Source organism: Rhinichthys klamathensis, unplaced genomic scaffold (assembly GCF_029890125.1).
Source record: "Rhinichthys klamathensis goyatoka isolate OS25496 unplaced genomic scaffold, OSU_Roscu_1.1 h1tg000023l_1, whole genome shotgun sequence".
NCBI classification, from domain to species: domain Eukaryota; kingdom Metazoa; phylum Chordata; class Actinopteri; order Cypriniformes; family Leuciscidae; genus Rhinichthys; species Rhinichthys klamathensis.
The window spans coordinates 25,929-40,209 of NW_026606574.1; the positions used below are offsets into that span (position 1 = coordinate 25,929).

A 14,281-nucleotide genomic window follows, 5' to 3' on the forward strand; every position below is an offset into this window, starting at 1 on the left:
ATGATGAACATATTTTTAACTCCTGAGTTCAATTTCATATGAAGGGGGGTGATGCAACTGTCCTACATCATGAAGAAAAAAAGCTTCATTAAAGCAATGACATTTTTTTTTAAATAAATCCCTAAGTAGATTGGTACAAAACTGCTTATTAATATTAAAAAATATGCTAAATCAAAGTCATGTGGTTAAGCCAAGAGTCATGTGGTCAAAATCAAATTTTTTATTTTATTTTGTTACATCATGACATTTTCATTACATTTCAACTTTTGTTTAGAAACCAACATGAATACAAAGAGTGTATTACTAAGAACTCAGCATGTTTTTTTTAAAAGCTTTTCCTTTTTTTTAATCAAGGACACTTTTATTTGTCATTGACCCATATAATGACTCTAGGTAGACAACTCACTAATTCTAATGTTCAAACATACCTCAACTAAGCTCAAGAAAGAATTAGCATTATACTGACATTCACGACAACCCTCTCAGAAGGAGCGGGCAAGAGATCAAAGATGTGCCGTGGGTTTAGTGTAGCACCTGTACAATATGTGCGGCTCTGTGAAAAAACGGTCTTACAATAGAGAAAGAAAAAGAAAAATCCATAGATAACCTTTACAATTTGCTTCTTTGGTGTTCTTTTCACTTGCAGTCACCGAGAGTAAAATCCTTTGTTTGAGAGATGCCCACAGCCATCCACATTAAGACACCCGTGTGCAACATTTGCTGCCGTGCGGCTGATTGTAGTTGGTAATAATTGTAAAACCTGATTCTAATTTTCAAAAGAGCTGGCGTAAGGCCTTTTGTTGGAACACACTTTCTATGATCAAAGGGCAGAGCTGACATCACATTTCCATGCAAATTGGAGCTGTTCGGAGCACTCTCTCAGTCTTCCGCTTCCAGCTGTTTCACTTTCACTCACACCATGCATGTGTGTGTGTGTGGTCTGGTGAGACTAAGAGCATATAGGTGAGATTTCTCACTTTTAGAATAATGCACTTCTCTCTTTGTTTCCCTAAGGTTGTGGATTTGATTGTACCGCCACTGGCGTCTCTGGCCTTCAGTAAAAACGGTGAGAACACACTTCAACTGCAAATAAGCAAAGACAATTATACACTACAAGTCAAGTTTTGACACACCTACTCATTCTTTTTTATTACTAGTCTACATTTTAGATTAATATAAAAGTCATCAAAACTATGAAATAACACATTTGGAAGTATGAGAAATGGTTATTTCTTGGACCCTGTGGACTTACGCTCTTGTAGAATTCATTTTCACACTCCCACTAGTTATTTGTCAAATAAAAATGTCCAACCGTTGTTATACCGTATCTGCACATAAGTCCTCCAATTGTCACTCTTCAAGGGGCAGAAATTGAAAGAGTTAAATCTTTTAAGTATCTAGGTATCTTAATTGATGACAGTCTTAGTTTTAAAGGACATGTTGAACATTTGGTTAGGAAACTGAGACTGAAAATTGGCTTTTATTTTAGAAATAAGCTATGTTTTTCTTTCAATGCAAAAAAGAAACTTGTAGCTGCAACATTTACACCCATTCTGGATTATGGTGACCTCATTTATATGAATGCCCCGAACCAAGTATTGAAACTACTGGACTCTGTTTACCATGCCGCATTGAGGTTTATCACAAACTGTAAGCCTCGCACACACCACTGTGAACTTTACACACGTGTGGGCTGGACAGGACTGGAGAATCGTAGACTCAGTCATTGGTATATGTTTATTTATAAGGGTATTCTGCGTCTGCTCCCCTCATATCTGTGTGAATATATTCAACCAAAAGGGGCTGGACTGTATTCTTTACGCTCACAAGACTCACTGCTAATGTCTGTACCAAGTGTCCGCACAGAAGCGGGTAAGGTGGCATTTCACTATTCTGCCCCCACAACATGGAACAATTTACAAAAATACTGGAAATTAAAGGAACTGGTTTCAATAGGCCAGTTTAAACTCTTGCTCAAAAGTTTGGAAATGAAATCTATGGTTTGTGAATGTTTTTAAATAGTCTTATGAAATTGTCTGTAATGTACTGAATTGTTGTGGTCTGTGCCGCTGTCTTGGCCAGGACTCCCTTGAAAAAGAGATTAGTAATCTCAACGGGATTTTCCTGGTTAAATAAAGGTTAAATAAAATAAAAAAATACATTTATATTAGGAGAATTCTGTATTATTATTATTATTATTATTATTAGTAGTAGTAGTAGTAGTAGTATTATGTAAGAAAATTCTGTGAAGTAGAAATATTGAAGTAGGAAACATTTATTTGAATAAAATGACAGACTCTTTTAACTCACTATATACAGTAACATGACAAGTATACTCATATGTCATGCATGTTCTTCATTGATGGTAGAAATTAGAAATATTGAAAACGTTTCGCACAGTAAACATTCAAATGAAAGGTTTATGATTGTTTCACTGTTTGGCCCTGTTTACACCTGATATTAACATGCATTTTGGTCGATCTGAGCACAAGTGGATGACACTAATACAGGACACATAACAGTGGAAAAAGTTTTTAAAAATCATTCAATTATGTAGTGACCAAAAATGTTGGCAGTTTTTCCTTTCCATTTAATGTTTTTTTTTTCTTCTTCTCAAATGTATTTTTTTTATATGGGTAAAGAAATGTATTGATAGGCAGTAGGCTCACACAAATCGTAAGCCTTTAATGCTAAAGGTTTTTAAGATCATGAACATCACTTTTCCATTGAATATGAGCTATGAATATGTTGATTTATAATTGTGCATATGAGTAAGTATACATGTAACCCTTTGTGTGTGTGTGTGTGTGTGTGTGTGTGTGTGTGTGTGTGTGTGTGTGTGTGTGTGTGTGTGTGTGTGTGTGTGTGTGTGTGTGTGTCCCAGTGGAATGGCGTATTGTGAGTTTGCGTGTGCTGTCAGAGATCACGCTGCTCCTGCTGCTGAGCCAAGACGCGGTGGAGGAGAGAGAGAGAGATGGAGGGAGAGAACGAGAGGGAGAGTGGGAAGGTGAAGGCATCTCCTCCAACACTCGCTTGCTGACGCTCATCTCTGAGGCCCTGCTGCCACAGTAAGACTCACCACTCACTTACCTATATTCTGCTCTCTCTGTTTACTCCTCCGTCCTCTCTATTTATTGAAACTAAGATTGTGTCCTAACCATTATTATTTTACTGGATATGACAATATTCTGCTAAACTATAAACACATTAACAGTGATATTGCAAGACAGTGATATTACAACAATAAAAAAATAATACAATTGTCATAACAAGAATTGGTCATTTTAAAAATATTTAACATTTACATTATTTAATCAGCGACAGTGTACTCTTACTGTCATTAATATGAATTACATAATTACAAAATGATTACTAGTGAGTTTTAATAAGTAGATTTAAATAATTGTATTATTTTAGGGGTATGCACTTTTTAATATTTTAAATGAATGCAATCACTGACAATACTATTTTGAACAGTAAAAAAAAAAATGGAAAAAACAATCTTGCAACAATAGATACTATAATTGTTAAATTGTCAAAACATTAATTTAAAATGTGAAGTATGTAAGATTTTTTTTATATTAAAATGCATTCTCTTTACCCAGTTTTTGTTCATTGATTACTATTAGTATGCCATTCATGGGTTTATAAATACCATCAATACCATCATCATGCACTTGACAAAGACAAATGTAACAGTTGTGTCCAATGTAGACACACTTGCGTTCACTCTAGACAGAATGTTAGCCTTCTCAATTGCTTACTCATGTCATGACACTTAGCAACACAGTTAAAAGTATTTGTTCTCGGAATAATTGCAAAGTTTCACCATCATAGAGTAAAAGTTTGTCATTTGCATCTGTTTTAGGTCCTGTCAGTTTAAACATTGAAGTTTTTTTAAACCATTTGAGCTCAAAAAGACACGAAAGAGAACTCAATTTGTAACTCCAGCACTGTTGTCTGTGCACACACACACAGAGCAGCACAGACACCATGCAAACACGGCATTCCGCTCTCTTTCTCATCTGTTTTTGTTTGAACGGACACATACACACAGAATTGTCAAAATGTCTGTCTTATGTCAAAACACAGTCGCTAATGGCTTACGTGAACATAAACAATTGGCAAAGAAAATGGATGCACATCATTATATTGGATCCAGTGCATTAGGTCTTTAAGTGACAGCAGCCTAATATATTTATTAATTAATTAACATTATTAACATAAAGTTATTAATGTTAATCAAACAACAAAATACAAAGAAAATCACTTTTTGTAGCTTTTACAAAGATTAATTATATTTAATTTATACAGTGAAGAATATGCAGCGCTATGTTCTATTTTTATTTGTATCTTTGTTCTTTTGAATTTATCTGATTGTAATTTGTTTAGTATTTTCTATGCAGATTCACTCCCCTACAAAATCACCCCAATCATTCTAGAATGACTAATTCTTTCCAAATAGAGCTATTCATCTGGTGAAACTGTTTTCATATCGCAATTGTGCATCACAGAAAAACGAAATATCGCAATGTCAGTTGTTGTTTTTTTTCCAATATCGTCTAAGCCCTAATCTTTAATGACTTTTGTTATGAATGAACTTGTATCCGATTGTACACATATTGCCTAGCTTGTTTAACGCAGATCTCTCTGCAGGTATGTGACTCTGCTCCTGGAGCCAGATCCTGTACCAGTGTATGCTCTTAAACTGCTGGTGTCCCTCACTGAGCACAGCTCACCCGTCAGCAGGTAATCAACAGCACAGCAAAACATTCTACACACTCTGGTGGATTATTTATTTATTTAGTGAACACATTTTAGGAGGACCTTAATTTGACAGTTTGCACGGGTACACCAATCCCCTTCATTTCTGTATAACCCTCAAGATGAGGCCCCACACAATTCTATTGCATATTAGCCTTTGTACTGTTCCATTTTTTTCTCTAGTGAGCAGTGGCGTACGATCTGGTTTACTGTAAATCCAGTTCTCTAACCACAAGACGACAGCTTGTCCTTTAATTAATAATAACTAATAATGTATTCTTACAGAACAGTATACTAAAAATATTTACAGTTGAAGTGTTGGACAAAAACACTCCTAATAGTCCCAGAGATACCAGGCAGAAGATTGTCTTGAGGCTTTTCTTTCCTGTGTGTTGCTGAACTCAACCTTATTAGATTATTGATCCTTCAAAAGTAGGTCACGTTGAGAAGAAATAAACTTCAGAGATGCCACATATAGTTTCTAACTACACCCACAGATGCAGCTTTGTGCTGGAAAGCCAAAAAAAAGCTCAAATAAAGATGAACATAAGTTGTATAATTGTATTATTCTATAAATTTACGAAGTATTTATAAATCTATTACAAGATAATTTGTCAAAATGCTCTAAAGGCTCTAAATCTGTCTGCACAACTCTTGTGGATCTTAGCTTTGTTTGGACTAGTAGCTCACATGCTTACACCCACACACACACACGCACACAAAATGTCATCTCTTTTGTCTTTTTAATTGTTTTCCCTGTTCTTACCACCTCTCTCTGTGGGCTTTTACGAGTGTCTGGGTGCACAGGTGAGGGAGGGAGTGAGTGTGTGTGTGTGTGTACATTTCTTATCTCATCCTCATCCCCCCGCTGTTTCTCTAATGGCTCCTGCTGGCCTCCTGCACATTGTCTTTCTTGGTGCTGATAGAGCTGCAGCCACACAGTTGAACTATTCAAATTGATGTCACCTATCGGAAAATGCTCGTCTGTTGCAGAGCCATCCCCCCCACCCCACCCCCTGCCTGCGAAGAGCTATTTCCACTCACAATAGTGAAATTAAATTGCGTTGCCTGTGCTTGATAAAGTCCTAAAAAACGCAGACCGTCTCTTGATGGGTTCCAGGCGAAATGAGATTGCAAATGAGGGACATTAGCTGGTTCTGTGCGAGCACTGGTGTTCTTTTATTATCGGTTGTGATAGTAGTTCAAACTTTCCAATTATCGAGAACCTTTGGCCACTCTTGGGTTTAATAGAGACTAAAGAAAATAGATGTGCTCTTAAGAGAGTTGTGCTGAACGGCTTCTCTAAAGTGTAAATTTTATCAGTACTACGAATTTATGTCTAGTACATTAGCCATTGCTTAGACAGGGGATAATGAACTAGTTTCTAACCAGTATGTTTAGTTAAAACTCTGAATGGGCTTTAGCTCAGCTAAAGGAAGAAATGTGACTCACTGATGGTCTGATTGACTAAAACTAAATTGAGTATTTAGTCCTTGCTAGGAGTGAGGGAGCGTGTGATTGGCTGTGACAAATTGATCAGACCACTGAAACTTCACAGAATCTGTTTTATTTATTTAATTTTACTTTGACAGAAAGAGCCTTTTCTGCTCTTTATTTCATCGATACTGGAGAGCTGACAATAAACAATAGGGAAGAGTGGAAGACTGACTGCATGTGCATTACCTGGCAGGCCACACTTCCTACCTACTCAAAAGGTTTAATGTGAATGGAATTGATTTGTAGATATCCCACAGTCACGAATGCGTTCGAACAACTACAAAAGACTGCGCCTATTTTCCTCCTAGTGACTTGCGTAAACATTATGGCAAGCGCGCTAGCCAAACAGAATATAAACTTTGTCGCCTGAAGACTAGTGTTGCTTTCTTCAACGAAAATTATGACTAAATATCGTCGTCAACGAACCTTTATCACGTGACGAAAACGAGACGCAACGTAAATGCTGGTCATGTGACGATGACTATAATTAAATGTATATTGCAGTATTGTTGACGAATAAAAACGAGACTAAATGTGGTTTACAAAATAAAAACTATGCTAAAATGTCTCTTCATTTTCGTAGACCGAGACGAGACGAAACTTGCATTATTATTATTAGGCCTATGCAGCATTTCTGTTTCCTGTGTCACTTCAGGGGCTGCATCAGATCGCACTGCGCAGACGCAGCCGACTTCACATCCTCGAGCCCAACTCGCGGCATTATTTAGAAGATGCAGCTGCGTGAGTTACGGCTGTTTCACACATACTCCGTGTGTAGTGCGTATGCGGTGGGTGTTCCGGTGTGTATGCAGGAGCAGCACGCGCTATTGTGCTTTCACGTGTGCTGCGTTTGCCGTGCGCAACTGATCTACGGCTGTACCACAATCACAACATTTATTCTCTATTTTTTATTTCAAATCGATATTTTTAGCCTACATCCATTATGTCGCGTTGTTGAGGTAGATACTGTGTGTAGATCTCTGCTCTGCTGTTATGCACGCACGCTCCTGGAGCGCATTGACGGACCGCATCCGCGTGCGTGTGAGCGCTCTAACCATAGGCTCTAACCTATTAACATGGGTGCGGGGGAAAATACGCACCACATACGCACTGCAAACGGAGTATGTGTGAAACAGGCGTTAGCATGAACGACAACAAACAAAGTTAAGTCTGATTCGTCTTTGGGAGAAAAATAAGAAAAGACATTTGGAAAAACTTTCATTTCATCATGTGTGTAGGCTACTTCTAACATGTTTGGTTGGTAAAATAAATATGTTGTAAATTCAAATCAGAGCGTCTTCCGTGTCTGAAATGGATGCATTCTTGAGTCTATAAGGTAACAATAATATAATAAGATAACTATAAGAAGATAAGATAGTTTGAAATGGGTTTGGCTAAAAGAAAATTTTGGTTCCGTCTATACTACTAGGTACTTATACTATATTGACTGGGTTAAATAGAATTGCATTACTAAAAAGAGACTAAAATACAATTTGCATTGACTAAAACTAGACTAAAATGTCATCAGTTTTCGTCGACTAAAACTAGACTAGACTAAAAAGAGTATGAACGTGACTAAAACTAATAAAAACTAAAATGACAGCTTGACACAAAGAATAGACTAAAACTAAAATTAAAACAGGCCGCCAAAAACAACACTACTGAAGACCCAAGTTTGGTTTGAAACTTTGAAGACAAAAAACGGACCTAGCACAATTAATGTTCTCTCACCATTACTGATTTCTAATATGCACTATGTCAAAGCAGAAACTAAAGCTGATGCTCTCCGTATGTCTTTCCGTCGTCTCAGTGCGCGTTCATGTGTAAATTGCGTGTAGACCCTCCCCTCGAAAAAATCAGGACAGAATGGGTTGAAAGTGGACAAAAGAGACAGATTAAAACATCAGGTGTAGACAGGCCACAGTTGCTCAATGAAATTTCGTTAGCAAAATCCAGTAATTTCAATACGAATCCACGCAAATCAGGAATTACACATTAGGCCGAAACATTTCCAGATGCAGATGCACGTCGACCAACAGAATGCTGCTTGGTTTGAAAGTGACTCGCAATAGCGATATTAAAGAGGTGCTGAACGCAGACCAGCTGTTGATTGGTTCCAGGTGAATGCATTTATATATGAAATATTTATAAAATAGTTTCCTTCAGTAAGTTTTTCCAAACTGGAAATGTCATGGTAGTTCATTGGTCAAGAGTTGTGAGAATCCTGTATGTAAAAAGATATATGGTCATTGGCTAAATTAATTGTTCCTATATAGATTTATAGTTGTGACCTTATTGTTTTATTAATATTATTTTATTATTTATATTATTATTATTTAAAAAATATATATATTTTCTTTTTAAATTGTCACAATTTACATCAGTTGGTCAGGTCATATTACAGTGTAACTACCAGTATAATTACATTGGTACAGAATAATTCTAATGAACAACATGTTACTTAATATATAATAGTTTTGTGAAGTTGCCAATAACATATGACAGATACAACAAGGACAATTTAAAGTTAATATTACTTAAAGGCACACTGTGGAATTTTTGGCCACTAGGGTGCGCTCGACCTGTAATTTTCACGTCTAGTGCCCCTAGAGGCCACAAGCGCCGCAGCATTGTCGCAAAAGTCAACAAACAGTCAACCGGTCAACCTCCCGTGTCTTTGTGTGTGTGCAGACGGCATTTGATTTGTATGTTGGAGAAAGTTAATCGATTCACTACTGACCAAAATAATAATATAAATATAAGATTAATAATATAAATCCTATAAAGAAAACAAATTGAATAAAAGTAGCATACGCAGAAAACAATGTCTGATCAGGTAAGTCGCATTGACAAGGGTTGCCCAATCCTGCTCCTGCCGATCGTCTGTCCTGCACAGTTCATCTCCAACCCTAATCAAACACACCTGAAGCAAACAATTAACGTCTTCAGGATCTCTTTGCAATGGGTTGGAGATGAAATCGAGTAGTCGGGAAATCGTGTAACAAAACTGATATAACTCACTACATATTTCCGTTATTTGTAGTCTTCAGTTTGTTTTTCCTTTTACACAAATACAAACATATATGAGCTGAAAGGAAAAAAAAACATTTACATTTACATTTGTATACGGCAGTATGTTGTGACTTATATCAGTTTTGTTACACGAATTCGCAATAAATATTACATTATTTATACACTTTTATGCCGATGTTTATTTTAAACTCTCCCTTTTTCTTTTTTTGGTCTCCTCTGACAAAATCTTTGCTTTCTTCGCTTTCTTCCGAGTCGCTGTTGATTCAGTCATGACGACAACATACAGACGCCGGCAATCAAACGCGAGTTGAGCTCTCACGTTAGAATTTGAGGAAGTTGGGGTGGTGGGGGAAGTGACGTATGCCGTAAAGCGGTCGAATTTTGTAGTTCTTTTTGTGCTCGGGTTCCTACCGGAAACCCGAAGTTACATAGTGCTAGTACAAGCGATACAGACACCTTCAGGCTTCGGCAGACGTGTCATTCAACCTATTGTAAGTCGATGTACCATCTCAATGGGTTTTGGTAATATATTATAAAGGTTGAAAAGTTCCACAGTGTGCCTTTAAAAGCAGGATAAATGGTGGCAATTTTATTCTTTTTATTATTATTATTATAATGTATGTGCTAGTGTAGATGAGGTGATGTCTTTCTACACCAATGGAAGTGTCTTTGTTGCTGCTGTAAAGGATGACACCCCCTGCTAGCGTTATATTGGACAGGACGTGCGGTGTGTGGGAGCTGTCTGTGTCCATGGTGCTCAGGCATGTGGAAGTGTCACGATTTGTTTGTATGTGTGACTGGCTATTATTCTCTCAGCACTGTTTATGTGGGCAGCTCTGGACTGAAAGGATGTGTGGGCATAGCAGTTGTTCTGGCTACAAACGCTGGCCCCTGACAACATTGTACATCCACTGAATGGACGAGACAGAGATGGACGGATGGATGGTTGCTGTTTCTGGAATCTATGTAATGGATCTATTTGTTAGTACACTAGAACAACGGAAATCTCAGAGGTCTACCAGGGAGAAATAACACCCTACGACGGCTCTGATAGTGTCTCGGCCCCAGAGGGCCGATGGTGCCAGTAAATGTCGGGTGCCGTTTCGAAAGAGTGAGGGGGGAGTGAGGACCGCATAGCAGTAGCTCTCTTCACTGACTGATTGGAGATCTGATGCAAAGGTTGCCTGCAAGCGTAAAGATTATGTGCATACGTTCTCTTATTAGATGCTTTAGTGTCTTTGGCTGACATTTACCTGTGTAAATGCCAATCTCGGCACTACCTGTTTCCGTGAAAATGCTGCTTTGCACCATTAAAATCACTCTTAGATGCAAACGAAAAGTTGAGGCATTCATTATTTTCTGAGTTAAGACCTAGTAGCCTTGTTTTAGAGACAGGGAAAAAGACAAGATGTAGGATTGAGATTTGAGATGCCTGTAATGGCTGGACTGAACCTTATCTCTGCTGATAGGATTTTGATTTTGTCACAAATTTGTCAACATCACCAATTACATCAGCTTCATTGTTAGTGTGGAGGATATCTGTCCTGAATTGACAGACCAGGCTGGCTGGTTAACTCTCTACAGTCCAGTGCATGTGAGTGATATTCCACTCTATGCCAGTGCACTCCACTCAATCGCTCACAGCCCATGCTTACGCTCACCGGTAAAATGAAGTTGCTCAAATCTTGCTCCGACATTGAAGGGGTCCTATTATGTTTTTCCACTTTTTTAAACTTTAGTTAGTATGTAATGTTGCTGTTTGAGCGTTAAAAAGAAATGTAAGGTTACAAAGCTCAAAGTCCACTCCAAAGGGAGATATTTTATTTAACAGAATTTCCTTTTCAAGAACTACAACGAATGGTTCATTTGGACTACAACGTGATTCTTCCGAATCTTATGAAGTCACAATGTTCCTCATTTAAATAATTTGCGCCCATGGAATAAACAAAAAAGGTGCGAGGCCTGGTTGAGCTGCATTAGAGAAGACAGTGTTGTGGCTATGTCAAAGACATAGCCAAATTTTTTTTCACAGCGTTTCCTAAACTCATTTGTTTGACCTTCCTAAGGCTGACAAACTTAGAGTGGTTACAATTTATTTTAAACACTGTTCCTGAACATTATAACACCAACGTTTCATTTCAACACTGCACATTTTATGGAGAACAGCTTGTTTTCTGTTGCTTTGTAAGCTCTTGCTTTTGTAAGATGGTTCACGGCTCCTTAGGAAAATTAACCATGATTTTGTGATCGTTTACTGTTTGTATTACCTTCGTTTTCCGACATATATCATGATTAAATGGTGGATAACATTGTATCTATAATGTATTAGAAAATAACAAAGAACATACCACTCTGAAACATCCTGTGAAATCCGTGCGTGCAAATTCTCTGCATGAAATCCGTTCTGCGTGATCCTCTTGTTCGTAAACATTGTCAGGGTCTGAATCGGACTCGAATTGGTTTGAAATTGACGCCATTATTATTCATATTTACACTAGAGAAGAACACGCAGATATGGGAGGTGGGACATTTCCTGAACACGTGCTGAGCGGTGTCAATCACAACACACTAGGCCAGCTAACCAATCACAGCACATTTCGCATTTCTGAAGGAGGGACTTCGTCAAAATCGGTGTGTTCGAGCCAGACTGGGTAGAGAGGAGCTGTAATAATGAAAAATATGTGTTTTTTGAACAATCGAGCATGAAAACATAATCTAGTACACCCCCAAAACAAAATCAAGACTTCATAAAAGGGCATAATAGGACCCCTTTAAATTTATTTTATTTGTAATGAATTTCTTGAATAGTGAATAGGGATGTTCACTAACCAGCAAATGAAAAAGGGCATTCTTGGTTGAGTGAGCGGAATCTTCAGAAAGGCTGAGTTTTCATGACTTTTAGAAAATTAAAGATAAAACTGACCTTGTCCGCTGGTGGACGTTGTTAGTAAGTAAATTAAATAAACTAGTGTGAAAATTTTGTTTTAAGAGTTTATTTTTTAAATATGGGAATGTGTTTAATTGTCACAATGCCCTTAAAATTGTCCAAAAAAATGCTTTATTTTCTTTACGCAAAATATGACTTCTCATTCCTTCAGATTTCGGGATGATAGATGACCCAAACATGTTCTTGACAGATTGCATGACATTCATCCGTAACCTGACACACAGTCCATCACTACGTGGGCCACGATCACTTTATCCAGGTATGGGTTTTGCAGTGAAAAACTGTGTCTCTGGATACGTAGGATAGGACTGTGTAAGTGGACCAATAACCTGGTTGGTCTGAAAGCTGTGTAAGTGAAAAGCTCAGTATTTTTTCACCCACCCAGTTGACCTCATTTACCTCTGCAAATGCCTGTCATTCAGAAAGATGGATGAGTGATCCTAGCCACTGGGCTGCTTGCCTATTAAAGACCTAATGGAGCACATACCGGGCACAAATAAGCCTTCGCTGAGAAAAGGCCGCAATCCCTCTCCCTTTCTCTGGTGTGTCATGATAAAATGGCCCTATTCATTATGCCTGCTTACTCTGTTGTACCCAGTGTGTGTGTGTGTGTTTTGTATTGGCTTTTGTGTTTTGTTGGTAATTGTAGGGGTAATGATGTTTGTTGGGAAGTAGAGCGCAGACAGATGAGAGATCATTGACTGTTCTGAATAAACATACTGGAGAAAGGGCACGTCGGTGAACACTTGAGTGTACTGATTGCTCGATGTGCGTCACTGTTCTGTCAATGGACTCCATGTACCGTGAGTGACGGTGAATGGATTGATGTTTGCTGCAGGTAATCTATTCTTGGTATGTTGAATGGTTTCTTTGGTGCATATTAACTGTGTCTGATCCGTGGCCTATTGGTTTATGCACATTGTTAGACAAGTTGAGCTGGTGCTCTTGTGGAAGACACAAATTCTAGTTTAGCCTTTCTGTTTTTACTATATACGAGCGGTATTCAAATGGCGGACCGTGGTCCGGTTCTGGACTCCGGCTTGGTTCCATTTGGAGAGCAGGAATAATTGCGCCATTTTACCGTTTCTACAGATAAAAAGTGAGCAGCGGTTCACATCACAACCGCTCAGGGCCATTTACGGTAATTATCTTTCGTCACTACATCTTTTAATATTTTTAATCTAGAGCCAAATGTGCTTTATTCAAGCCTTTTCCGCTACATTCGCATTGATGATGCAGTTACAGGGATACTTCACCTTCACTGTCCTCAAGTTGTTCCAAATCTGCATGAGATTCTTTCTTCTGTTGAACACAAAAGAAGATATTTTAAAGATTGAGAGTAGGCTAAAAAACTGTTTTGTGTTCAACAGAAGAAAGAAACTCATACAGAGGGTGAGTAAATGATGACAGAATTTTTCATTGTTGGGTGAACTATCCCTTTAACAACAGTAGCAGAAACACGACGAGAAGCAAAATAAACACTTTTTGCTAAAATGATGCAGAAAACAAGAATGCAGCAAATACAATTATTTGTATCTGTCATAAAGATGATTCCGACCATTTAACTAAACCAGGTTTGTAACAAGTTAACGCGCGGCACCTTTTCACGTTTTTTTTTTTTTTTTTTTTTTCATACAGTTGGGATTATTAATCCGCATATTAAAAGCATTTCATAATAAACAATGTAATACTTTGGAAAAATATTTAGAGATGGCAAGGGAAGACAAAAAATACGTATTATTGAAATTGCTAGTTATTTCCAAGTTTTGTTTTGTGCTCATGATGAGAGTATTTATTATTAAATCATGTACGTTGTTTGTTTTTAGTAGTTTATTACTTTGATCAAAATATAAAAATGGTCCATTCTTTTCTTTAAAAGTAAACCCTGCTCCCCTAGTATGTTTTCTCAGTCCCAAGGCCTTCTATGTGCCATACATGCAAGTGTCTAAATGTAAAAAAAAACAAAAAACATCTTAGCTTACCTTTTTGTATTCATATCCAGTTGGGAGAAAAAATATATATATAAATATGTTTTTAACG

General features: G+C 37.6%; 1 protein-coding gene across 1 annotated transcript in view; it reads left to right on the forward strand.

Moving 5' to 3' along the window:
* The window catches only part of LOC130077435 (serine/threonine-protein kinase ULK4-like), a 143,932-nt gene that overhangs the window by 21,051 nt on the left and 108,600 nt on the right, over window positions 1-14,281 (forward strand). Inside the window, exons 6-8 of the mRNA XM_056242675.1 lie at window positions 1,015-1,066; window positions 2,885-3,068; window positions 4,657-4,749. Of these exons, the coding sequence (XP_056098650.1) occupies window positions 1,015-1,066; window positions 2,885-3,068; window positions 4,657-4,749 (329 nt within the window). The remainder of the gene's footprint in view (window positions 1-1,014; window positions 1,067-2,884; window positions 3,069-4,656; window positions 4,750-14,281) is intronic.